The 12,368-nt window shown below is 37.9% G+C and overlaps 1 protein-coding gene across 4 annotated transcripts in view; it reads left to right on the top strand.

Annotated features, from left to right (window-relative positions):
* Positions 1-9,144: 9,144 nt before the first annotated feature.
* Positions 9,145-12,368, top strand: part of ZMAT1 (zinc finger matrin-type 1) — a 36,742-nt gene continuing 33,518 nt past the window's right edge. For all 4 annotated transcript variants that reach the window (XM_034653552.1, XM_034653551.1, XM_034653554.1 and 1 more), the window contains exon 1: positions 9,145-9,467. In XM_034653552.1, the coding sequence (XP_034509443.1) occupies positions 9,185-9,467 (283 nt within the window). In that variant the 5' untranslated portion in view covers positions 9,145-9,184. The remainder of the gene's footprint in view (positions 9,468-12,368) is intronic.

The raw sequence follows: 12,368 nt of genomic DNA, 5'->3' as shown, positions 1-12,368 counted from the left end.
TTCATCTATCAATAGACACATGGGCTATTTCCATAATTTGGCTATTATAGATAACACTGCTATAAACATCTGGATTCATGTATCCCCTTGAATCACTATTTTTGTATTCTTTGCGTAAATAACTACTAGTGCAATTGCTGGATCATTGGGTAGTTCTATTTTTAAATTTTGAGGAACCCCCATACTGTTTTCCAGAGTGGCTGCACCAGTTTGCATTCCCACCAACAGTGCATGAGGGTTTCTTTTCCTCCATATCTTCAACAACACTTGTTGTTTCTTGTGTTTTTGATTTTAGTCATTCTCAGGTGTAAGGTGGTATCTCATTGTAGTTTTGGTCGGCATTTCCCTGATGCTGAGGGATGTTGAGCACCTCTAATGTGTCTGTTGAACATCTGGTGTCTTCTTTGGACAAATATCCATTCAAGCCTTCTGCCCATTTTTAACTGGATTATTTGTTTTTTGGGTGTTGAGTTGTATAAGTTTTGTATATATTTTGAATACTAACCCTTTATTGGATATGTCATTTGCAAAAATCTTCACCCATTCCATAGGCTGCCTTTTAGTTTTGTTGATTGTTTCCTTTGCTATGCAGAAGCTTTTTATTTTGTTGTGTCCCAATAGTTTATTTTTGCTTTTGTCTCCCTTGCCTCAAGAAGCATATGTAGAAAAATGATGCTATAGCCAATATACGAGACATTACTACCTGTTCTCTCTTCTAGGATTTTTATGGTTTCAAGTCTCACATTTAGGTCTTTCTTCCATTTTGAATTTATTTTTGTGTGTTGTATGAGAAACTGATCTGGTTTCATTCTTTTGCATTTAGCTGACTAGTTTCCCTAACACCATTTGTTAAAGAGACTGTCTTTTTCCTATTGGGTATTCTTTCCTGCTTTGTCAAAGATTAATTGACCATGTAATTGTGAGTTTATTTTTGAGTTTTCTATTCTGTTCCATTGATCTGTGTGTCTATTTTTATGCCAGTACCTTACTGTTTTGATTACTATAACTTTGTAACATAACTTGAAGTCTGGAATTGTGATAACTCCAACTCTGTTTTTCTTTTTTAACATTGCCTTGGGTATTCAGGGTCTTTTGTGCTTCCATACAAATTTGAGGACTGTTTGCTTTATATGTGTGAAAAATGCTGTTGGTATTTTAATAGGGATTATTTTGAATGTATAGATTACTTTGGGTGGTATAGACATTTTAACAATATTTGTTCTTCCAATCCATGAGCATGGGATGTCTTTCCATTTCTTTGTGTCATTTTCAATCTCTTTCATAAGCATTCTATACTTTTCACAGTACAGGTCACTCATCTCTTTGGTTAAGTTTATTCCTAGGTAGCTTATTATTTTTGATGCAATTAAAAATGGGATTGTTTTAATTTCTCTTTCTACTGCTTCATTTTTAGTGTATAGAAATGCAACAGATTTCTGCACATTTATTTTGTATCCTATGACTCTACTGAATTTGTTTATCAGTTCTTGCAGTTTTTTGGTGGAATCCCTGTTTTCCTATATATGGTATCATGTCATCTGCAAATAGTGAGAGTTTGACTTCTTCCTTATCATTTGCAATGCCTTTTATTCCTTTTTGTTGTCTGATTGCTGTAGGTAGGGCTTCTGGTACTATGTTGAATAAAAGTGGTAGGAGTGGACATCCTTGTCTTCTTCTGACCTTAGATGGAAAGCTCTCAGTTTTTCCCCATTGAATATGACTTTCACTGTGGGTTTTTCATATATGGCCTTTATTATGTTGAGGTATGTTCCATCTAAACCTACTTTCTTTTTTTTAATAATAATAGTTTTTATTATGTTAGTCACTATATAGTACATCCCTAGTTTTTGATGGAAAGTTCCATGATTCATTACTTGCGTATAACACCTAGTTCACCAGGCAATACATGCCCTACTTAATACCCATCACCAGCCTATCCCATCCCCCCCCCCCCGAAGCCCTCAGTTTGTTTCCCAGAGTCCATAGTCTCTCATGGTAAACCTACTTTCTTGAGGGTTTTTATCATGAATGTATGTTGTAACTTTTTCAAATATTTTTTCTGTATCTATTGAAATGATCATATTTTTTTTGTTCTTTCTCTTATTGATGGGATGTATCATGTTGACTGATTTGTGAATATGGAACCACGCTTGCATACTGGGAGTAAATCCTACTTGAGCATGGTGAATGCTTTTTTAAATGTAATGTTTGATTCAGTTTGCTAGTATTTTGTTGAGAATTTTTGCATCTATGTTCATCAGAGATACTGGCCTGTGGTTCTCTTTTCTTGTGGTGTCTTTATCTGCTTTTGGTATCAGGTTAATACCAGCCTCATAGAATGAATTTGAAAGTTCTCCTTATTCTTCTATTTTTTGGAATAGTTTGAGAAGATTAGCTACTAATTCTCCTTTAAGTGTTTAGTAGAATTCCCCTGTGAAGCCAACTGGTCCTGGACTTTTACTTATTGGGATTTTTTTGATTACTGATTCAATCTCCTTGCTGATAATCAATCTGTTCAAATTTTCTGTTTCTTCCTGCTTCAATTTTGGTAGGTTATATGTTTCTAGAAATTTATCCATTTCTTCTAGGTTGTCTAATTTGTTGGCATATAGTTTTTCATATTGTCTTGCAATTGTTTGTATTTCTGTGGTGTTGATTGCTATTTCTCCTCTTTCATTTGTCATTTTATTATTTGAGTCTTTTCTCTCTCTTTTTTTGATAACTCTGGTTAGAGTTTTGTTACTTTTTTGGATATTTTCAAAGAAGCTGCTCCTGGTTTCATTGATCTGTTTTACTGGTTTTTTAGTTTCTATTTTATTTCTGCTCTAATTTTGAAGACCACGATGGTACAATGGAGCTATTTTAGAGAAAATCTTTCCTGAAGAAAAGACTTTTGGTGAGTGACTCTACTGAAAGGAATTTTAAAAACCTGGATCTGAGGGCACGTGGGTGGCTCAGTCGGTTAAGTGTCCAACTCTTGGCTGAAGCTTGGGTCATGATCTCACAGTTGTGAGATCAAGTCCCATGTCGGACTCTGTGCTCAGCAGGGAGTCTGCTTGTGATTCTCTCCCCCCTCCCCCTGACCCCCCCCCGTTCTCCTTCTCTCTCTATCTCTCTATCAAATTAATTAATTAATTAATTAATATTTTTTAAAAAACTGGATTTGGTTTATTCATACACACACACACACACATACACATGCACACACAAACCCATGCACACATATACTCCAGATATCAAACTAAATTCTCAGACTCTCTTGTAGCATAAAATCTTGTATTCTATAATCATGTTACATTTTTTTAAATGCCCATGTGAAGTAATACTCTTTAGCAATAAAAAAAATGGCTACAGTGCCATTTATTCTCACATTCATTACCTCCATAAAATAATTATAAGCTGGGTAGTAAAATTAGTTCTAAAACTTAAAAATCTTCTAATGCACACTGTTACTTGTGAAATTACATGTATTTAACTTCGTTGTCAGTTGAATGCAGAGAACAGTCTCTAGCTGAAAGAACAACTCCAGATGAGACCTAAACTGATGTTTCTTAAAGCAAGAGCTGCATGGTGATGTAAAGAGAATGGACAGCACAACATATAAAAATCAGAGGTCAGAAGAGTACATGAAACAAGACAGAATGAGGTGCTGAAACTGTTTCATGACTCCAAACGCCATTGGGTGACTAAATAACAAATACCTAAATGTATTCTTCCCTTAACCAACTTACATTATGGAAAACACTTCCCTATAGTTCACAAGCAGTGAGAACTTTCTGGAACTTTCTAGTATTTATGTGAATAGGAACCATTAAAGTGATTTTGGTAGAGGTCTGGATGCTAAATCACATTTAGGATGTTCCCTTCAGACTCTCTCTAGACTAACAAGAAAGTTATTTGTGTGTTTGTGATGGAGGTGGGGAGCAGAGAACAAGAAAGAGAATATATGAAGGTGTGTAGAGAGATAAATACATTAGGCATACACAGATACATTTTCTGTAAAAGTTCTGTATAATCTCCTTTTCACAAATATATATATGTCATGTCAATAAAAATATACTTCCATAACATCAATTACCAATCAGATACATCCTATGCTATCATAGTTTTATCTATAACTATACTGCTTAAATAATGGAGAAATATATAAATTATCTTATACTTTCATCATAACCCTGATTTGTCATATGCTCTCTACTTAGGATTTTTTATATATTCTCCAGATATATTTTATGTGTGTTTGTATATAATTCAAATGCTATATATTCATATGTAAATGTGTTTATTTAAAACTAAGTAACATTAGGGGCACCTGGTTGGTTCAGTTGGTTAAGCATCCAACTCTTGGTTTTTTGGCTCAGGTCATGATCTCAGGGTCATGAGCTTGAGCCCCGTGTCAGGCTCTGGACTCAGTGGGGAGTCTGCCTCTCTTTCTCTCTCTCTCTCCCTCTCCCTCTGCACCTCCTGCCACTTGTGCTCTCTCTCTAATAAATAAATCTTTTAAAAAATAAATAAAACTAAGTAACATTATGTGTACTATTTTATGTATTTCTTATTTGTATATCTCAATGTGTCTATTTGTTTTTCTTTAACTTAAGTGTTGCTTAACAACTTTGGATATTTGATTGCCATTGTTTTTCACCTTTGATTTATTTGTTAATAAAATTGAACATCGTTCTTCTTACATTCATTTTTATGTCAGTTATATTACTTATATCCCACTAAATTATGTTTTAATTATTTCTTTCTTTTTCTGATGGCTTTAAGTGTATTGTGTTTGGTGATATTAAATTTTTAATTTCCTCACATTATTCCAAACAAAGTGTATTATATTTCACTGTAAAAATAGTGAAAGGAGCACTGGTATACATTTTTTTTACTTATTTCTCAAATATGCAGATACATTCCTTTATTTCTTTTTGGTATCTCTGACCTCCACCTTAGACCTTTTCCATATGCTCCTTACCTGCATTTTCTTTCTATGATTTGGGGAGTTGGTAGTTAAAGCTTAGTTGAGGCAATACAGTGTCCTCCCTGTAGCCCAGTGATGTAAACAGACCATTTCAATCACTAAATTAAAAACCATGGAATAATTAATTATATCAACGAGTTTCAGTTTACATTTTTTAAATGTGATTAATAAGCGTAATATAACAGCACTGTTGTGAGAAGACAAAAATTATGGAAAAGTTTTAGCCCATGGCAGGCATTTGTCAATTGTTACTTTCTTTCACATCCCTCTTCCTCACTTCCGTGAATGAAATTACTTTGGCATTCACTTAGTAGCATTACCGCCATAGACAGCAATGATAAGTGTAAAAAGGAAAGTATGTGTTCATTCTCATAATGTATGACTGAGATTTGGTGGCATTTTTTTGTGTTATGACACATCACCAAATGGAGTTGGGGAATGCAGAGAAAATTAACTACTTTCTTTTATTTCATGCATTATCCTCTCCCTCTTTTTACTGTTTGATTGAAAAACAGGCACATAATTTTCCACGGAGCTTAAGAGGGCAGAATTAATTCCATAATTTAAGAAATATTTGTTGGTGCACTGTTGGGGGGAATGCAAACTGGTGCAGACACTGTGGAAAACAGTATGAAGGTGCATCAGAAAGTTAAAAATAGAACTACCTTGTGATTCAGTAATTTCACTACTGGGTATTTACCCAAAGAATACAAGAATACTAATTTAAAGGGATACAAGCACCCCTATGTCTATAGCAGCATTATTTACAATAGCCAAATACGGAAGGACCCCCAAGTGTCCATTGATGGAGGAATGGATAGAGAATATGTAGTATATATAAAATGGAATACTATTTGACCATAAAAAATAGTGAAATCTTGTCATTTACAATGACACGGATAGAGCTAGAGAGTATAACACTAAGCAAAATAAGTCCTTCAGAGAAAGACAAATACCATATGAATTCAGTCACATGTGGAATTTAAGACACAAAACAAAGCAAACAAAGGGAAAAAACAAGAAATAGAGGCAAATCAAGAAAAAGACTCAACTATAGAGAAGAAACTGATGGTTACTAAAGGGGAGGTGAGTGGGGAGATGGGTTAAATAGGTGATGGGGATTAAGGAGTACACTTGTTATGATGAGTACAGGAAGGGTTGAATCACTGTAAAACTAATATAACACTAAAAGTAATATAACACTGTATGAAACTAACTAGAGTAACAATAAAAACTTAATAAATATTTATTGAATGCTATAGTCCAAAGACAGGAAATTATAACTACCACACAGAGGTCAGGGGACTGCAGAAAACCATTGTTAATCTTACATGTCCTCCAGAGCCTTTGGGTGCAAGACTTGTGGAAGAATACTAAAGCCACCGCAAAAATTCATGTCTTATATCTTTTGGAAGCCATATAAAGAATGGCTTTTATCCCCATTTCATTTTAAAATGCCCAAAGATACAGACGTAGTGAAGAGAAGGGCCATATGCACCCCAACATTCATAGCAGCATTGTCCACAATAGCTAAATCTTGGAAAGAGCCGAGATGCCCTTCAACAGATGACTGGATTAAGAAGTTGTGGTCCATATATACAATGGCATATTACTCAGCTATCAGAAAGAATGAATTCTCAACATTTGCTGCAACATGGACGGCACTGGAGGAGGTAATGCTAAGTGAAATAAGTCAAGCAGAGAAAGACAATTATCATATGATTTCTCTCATCTATGGAACATAAGAACTAGGATGATCGGTAGGGGAAGAAAGGGATAAAGAAAAGGGGGGTAATCAGAAGGGGGAATGAAACATGAGAGACTATGGACTATGAGAAACAAACTGAAGACTTCAGAGGGGAGGGGGGTGGGGGAATGGGATAGACCGGTGATGGGTAGTAAGGAGGGCACGTATTGCATGGTGCACTGGGTGTTATACGCAACTAATGAATCATCGAACCTTACATCGGAAACCGGGGATGTACTGTGTGGTGACTAACATAATATAATAAAAAAACATTTAAAAAATGTCATACAAATATAGATCATCGGTAGGACCCAAACCATATTCAGAATCTTGCTGGCCAAGAAATCTGAGAAATGTAATTCATAGTCTTCCAGCTTCTGCAACACAGGGGAGTGCACAGAAAGGGGTAGAAAGGCTTCCCAGTGCTAGCTGACAATATCTGGAAAAGTCCTCTGAGTTTTATTCCTCCAACATTTCTGATGATTTTTTAACATATCAGATTTCCTATATTAAATCTTTTCTGTTTAAAATGCTCAGTGCAGTTTCTCTTTTGTTGACTAAATCCTGAGCGATGTACACTCCCCAAAGATTTTGACTGAATGGCTTTTATACAAGTAGATGGTGATTCATATTTTGAGAAACAATGTTTTTGAGGGATTTCCTCCCCCCTACACACAATATTAGAAGGGATAAAATTACATTCCCTCTTTAGGCTTACCTTGTCCTATTGGCTATTTCAGTGGAATATTTCTTGTGTGTGATCTATCCAGTCATTTCTTTGATGAGTAAACATTGCAGTAACTTCCAGAAGGACAGAATAGAAAATTAGAGAAACCATAAAACACCTCAGGTAATCTTGGGTAAATTACTGAACCACAAAACAGCAAAGACATGTTCCTGAGAGCCCAGCATTCCAAGTCTTCAAATTTGCTAGTCAGAAATGCACAGCCAATACTGCCAAATTTTCAAATGCTTTTAAGAAACTTTTTCTTGGCATGAAATGACCCGTTCAAATAGTGACAAGGAAGTAATAAACAATTTTACAGTTAAACAAAACATATCTGTGGGCCAGACCTAGGGACTTAGGGACCTAGCCCTAGGAACCACTGGCTTGTGACCTTGGCTCTAGGACTTTACTGTGCTAGAGCACAAGGATTCAAAAATAAAACAAACTGTCTTTTGTATCAAAATGTTCCCAGGCTATGGAGAAGAAAGGCACACAATACAAATATGCACAGGATATAGGGGCAGCACAGAGGAGGGTGGAAGTAAGTCTAAGTAGGACAGCACAGGTTACTGGAAGAAGTGATGTATTATCCTTGTTTCAAGGGGGTGTGTAAGGGCTCATTAGACATGTGCCCAATGTGGGGAAAAGGGCATTTCAGGAAGAGGGAACAATATATACAACAGTGCATAATGAAATGACAGTCTTCGTAGGGATTTGTAATTTATTTAATATTACTGAATCATAAAGTAAGAGTGGTGAGGTGGGGGACAGTGGAAGGGACTGAGATCAGAGGAAAGGAGATCAGTAAGACAGAAGCCATAGGTCTGACAAGAGATGATGACTTGAAATAGGGCAATGGTAATGACTCTGGAAAGGAGAGCATACCTAAGAGAAACTTTTGCACAGAAGCACCAGGACACGTATCCATCAACAGGGGAAAGAATGGGATTTTATACAGCGTGAAAAGTGAATGAACTACAGCTACATGGATGAACCTTATAAAGAAAATGTTTAGCAAAAGATAAATGTCCCAAAATGCTACCTAGAAAAAGATACAAAATGTTGTGAAATTTGAAAACAAAAGTAAAATACATTGTTTAGTCATACATGTATGTGATAAGAATATAATAAATATAAATCAAGATATTGGTTTCTTTAGGAGGGCAGTTAGGGGAAAATGTTGAGAAGTTTTAAATTATCAGCAATATTCTAGTTCTTCGGTTGGGTACCAGATTCACAGGTTTTTCCTGTAATTTAAATGGGTAGACGGATAGATAAGTAGTCGTTTACAGCCCCATGATGAAAATGTCATGACCAAGTATTCTGTTTATTTCTGTACTCTGTACTGAGGGCTACAAGAAAGAGATATTTTGGAGGTGAAATCAGTTGGTTTCCAGGCTTTTTTAAAACCTTTAATTGGTTTTAGACCAACTCCTCCAAAGGAAGAAACCTCACTGCGTGAGGCCCACGTGCTTTTACATCCCGCGCTTTTTGCCCTTTGCCCTTGGCCATCATCGCTTCCCCTCTACAGGGAAGCGGGTGACGCCAAGCAGCGGGGGAAAGGGGAGGGGCAGCCCGCGGGTCCAAAGTGTTCCTATTGGTGGGGAGAAGGAGTGAGAACGAGGCTCGAGCTGAAGCGTGGAAAAGAGGGGCGAAGGGGGCGGGGCTAAGCGGAAGGCGGGGCTAAAAGAGCTTAACGGGAGTGAGGCGCAAGTGCAATTGTCCGCGCCTCGCTGCGATGGCGGCGGCGGCGCCGAGCACAGTCACACCGCTGGCGGCGGAGTCTTCCCCTCAGGAAGCTACCGTCTCTGCCGTCTCCTCCTCCTCCTACACCGCCTACGCGGCGGCGGCGGTGGCGGCGGCAGTGACTGTGCCTGCCTCCTCCGCCACCTCCACCCTTGCCAGCCCGCCTGCCGATGGCTGTGGCGACGGCGGCGGCAGCTTTGGCGGCTCTACTATGGCGGCGGCGGGGAGGGGGGGCAGTAGTTTTAAAGTAGACACCCGCCCTTGCCTCAGAGAAGGTGAGTTCCCGTCCCGGGGTGTGGGGGCGGCCCCATCTCCTTCGCTGCCTCTCTTCAGCCCGTCCGAGATCGGACTGGGCGCGGTTCGTCACCGCCCCACCCCCCACCTGCTGTGGCGCAGTAAAGGCCAAGCTCGCCCCGCCCCGCCGTAGTAGCCCCGAGTGTGCAAGATGGACCGAAGCAGAGAGGGGCTTCCCTACTTCTTCCACCCCCCCCAAGAAGGCTGGGTGGGTGTTCCCCAGGAAAAGGAGCTGCAGGTATTCACAAGGCAGGAATTTGAAGGGAAGAAAAATACCACATAGTTTTTCTCCCAGCCAGGGTGCCTCAGTATGGTCTACGAAGCTGAGGTGTGATTTGGTAAAAAGAGGAGGCAAGGTAGAAGTGCTGTGGAACTGGAGGATTAGGGAAAGGGAAAGGGGACAGGCCGAAGAAATAAGTAAGAGGGAGGAAACTCCGTTTGGTGAAATTCAGCGTCCTGCAGTGGAGAAACTTGCAGTAGGGTATTTAAAGAGAGAGGAGGTTAGGAATTTGGGGAGGTTAGAGTGTATACTTTAGCTTTAAAATAGGAGACTTTAGGGTCATAGGGTCTGGTGGAGGAGGTTGTACTAAGAAAAGAATAGAGGAAGAGAGTGTGGTAGAAGCACAGATTTCAGAAATCACTTTGGAGAGTTTTCTTTGGCTATTTGAGGATGTGACCTTGTAGAGCAAAGTTTAGGGGCCCATCTTTGAGATGGTTTTGATTTTAATAAGTGCTGTTGTACCTACCAACACATACTACTCCTAACATAAAAAAGATATTTCTTGACGATTTCAGTAATAAGTGGTTTCTAGTTCACACGAAATACTATATACTAGTAAACAGCCTACTAATAGCAAACTGTAAAATTTGCCATTGAAATGTGTTTTAAAGCAGTGTTTGGAAATGCTTCTTAGATTGTTGGGACCGATTCCACTACAGAAGAGCTCAGTAAAGCATTTTGCCATCGTCAATTTCGTAATTAATTTCCAGTATTTGTGTGTTACCTTATGTTGCTAACTTGCCTCCAAAGTGAAAGACGTGGACACCAAAATGGAGTAGAATAATTTAAGTTCCTTTTTCTTAGGAGAACACCCCATTAAAATTACCCCATAAAAATGATTTTCTCTTCACATTCTTGAATGCTACAGCCCTCTGCTGTTTCATAACCTTTCACACCTTTCACTTTGGAGGAATGGCAAAGCAGTAAAAAAATAATTTCTTTACAATATTGGTCATAGGCACATTACATAAATGCCACTTATTAAATATGGAAGTTAGAAATACACTGTGATATGGTGATGTCTTTTTATTTATTAACTCACTTACTGAAGGCAGCCTTTGAAAGACTGTAGTGTCTTAAGTCAGCCTGAATTCGTACAGTTGTTTCAGGATGAAAATATGAAATCTGTATTTTTTTCGTTTTTATACCAAACTATGTATAACTAGAAAGAGGGAGAGAACAGTTTTTAGAGGCGGTCAAGATCACAATTCAATCTGGCTGTCATGGCCTTTCCACAGTAGGCTTTAGGACCAGTATCTCATGGGTATGTCATGGAGCAAATGGCTTTTTGCCTGTCTCTGTGACTGTCTTGGTTATAGTATCTTTGAATTTATGTAGGTATTGATGGCTTTAAGAGATAGAAATTCATAAAGTAGCAGCAATACCCTGTATATACTATTACTAGCTGGCAAAATGAGGAGAGCTCTAGCATAGGAGTTTGGTGCAGTGAACCTAGGTTCTGTTGTTTATCTACTAGATTTTGTGACCCTGAACAGATCACAAACTTCCTGGATTTGGGTTTTGACATTTCTGAAATAGAGGTGTTGGACCGGCCAGACTCCAAGGATGATTTCAGATCTGAAAGTATGAACCACGATTTTGCAGTTCTGCATTGATATTCTCGATGGCATTTCCATGGCTGTTCATTAGGACAGTAATTCATAAGCCATGAGAAACTTTGACCATAGTTATCATTTGACATTCAGTGAGTAATGAAATCTGTGTTGTTAGTGTTGAGACCATTTATTGGGATATGAAAAACCAAATATTGCTATCTAAAAATTACCTCTTACCATTTCATTTTAGGTAAATATCCTTCATTAACTGCTCACTGCGAACCAAAACTCTCTTACCTTTACCCTTAACAGAAGATAAATCTGTGATATGGTACACTGTCCAAAACGTTATTAGGTCTCAAAAATATTTTTGTTTAGATATTTATAAAGACTATAAATGGTTGCCAGTTGTACGATAGTGGATAAAGGAGAAGAGAGAAAAATGTTGCTTGATGGTCTGCTGGTATCATTTGCTTGTTTGTTTTTTAAGCCCTGGTTAGGAAATTGGTCTAAACAGTGACAAAGAATTGTCAAGATTCCAGTTATTACAAGTCCACTCCAGATAGGACCATTAAAAGTGGTTTGATCAAGCATTTGCTGAACTGTTTTCAACTGTAGCCAACATCTTTCTTGGGGTTGGTGATGAGCAGATGTCAGTGGAGATTAGAAATTGCCAAGCAGGGGAGATAGAAGCTTTTGAGGTTGCAAATGGGAAATTGGGGAAAACAACAAACAAAAGAAATGCCAAGTAAATGGACATGACAAAACACACACCTGCCCAGAATTCACAGTAAGGGGAGTCATGTTCATATTTCATTCAGTAACATTTTCAAAAATGTTTAATGGCTCAAAAATGAGTTTTGACCCAGTATTGATGTTCCAGTGTAATCATAGTAAAAATCAAAACAAAAACAAATCCCTCTTGTTTATTTACCTCTTCCTTTTAAGAAAAATAAATTATTAAGTGGATTCTGTTTTAAATTGGAGGACATGCTGGCTTTTTACTTAATTAATAATTCATTTGCATAGAAATTACCTAACAATTA

The sequence above is a fragment of the Ailuropoda melanoleuca genome, unplaced genomic scaffold (genome assembly GCF_002007445.2).
Source record: "Ailuropoda melanoleuca isolate Jingjing unplaced genomic scaffold, ASM200744v2 unplaced-scaffold9825, whole genome shotgun sequence".
Taxonomy (NCBI): Eukaryota; Metazoa; Chordata; class Mammalia; order Carnivora; family Ursidae; genus Ailuropoda; species Ailuropoda melanoleuca.
Note: the sequence above shows the minus strand (reverse complement) of the source record. Positions and strands in the feature narration are given on the sequence as shown.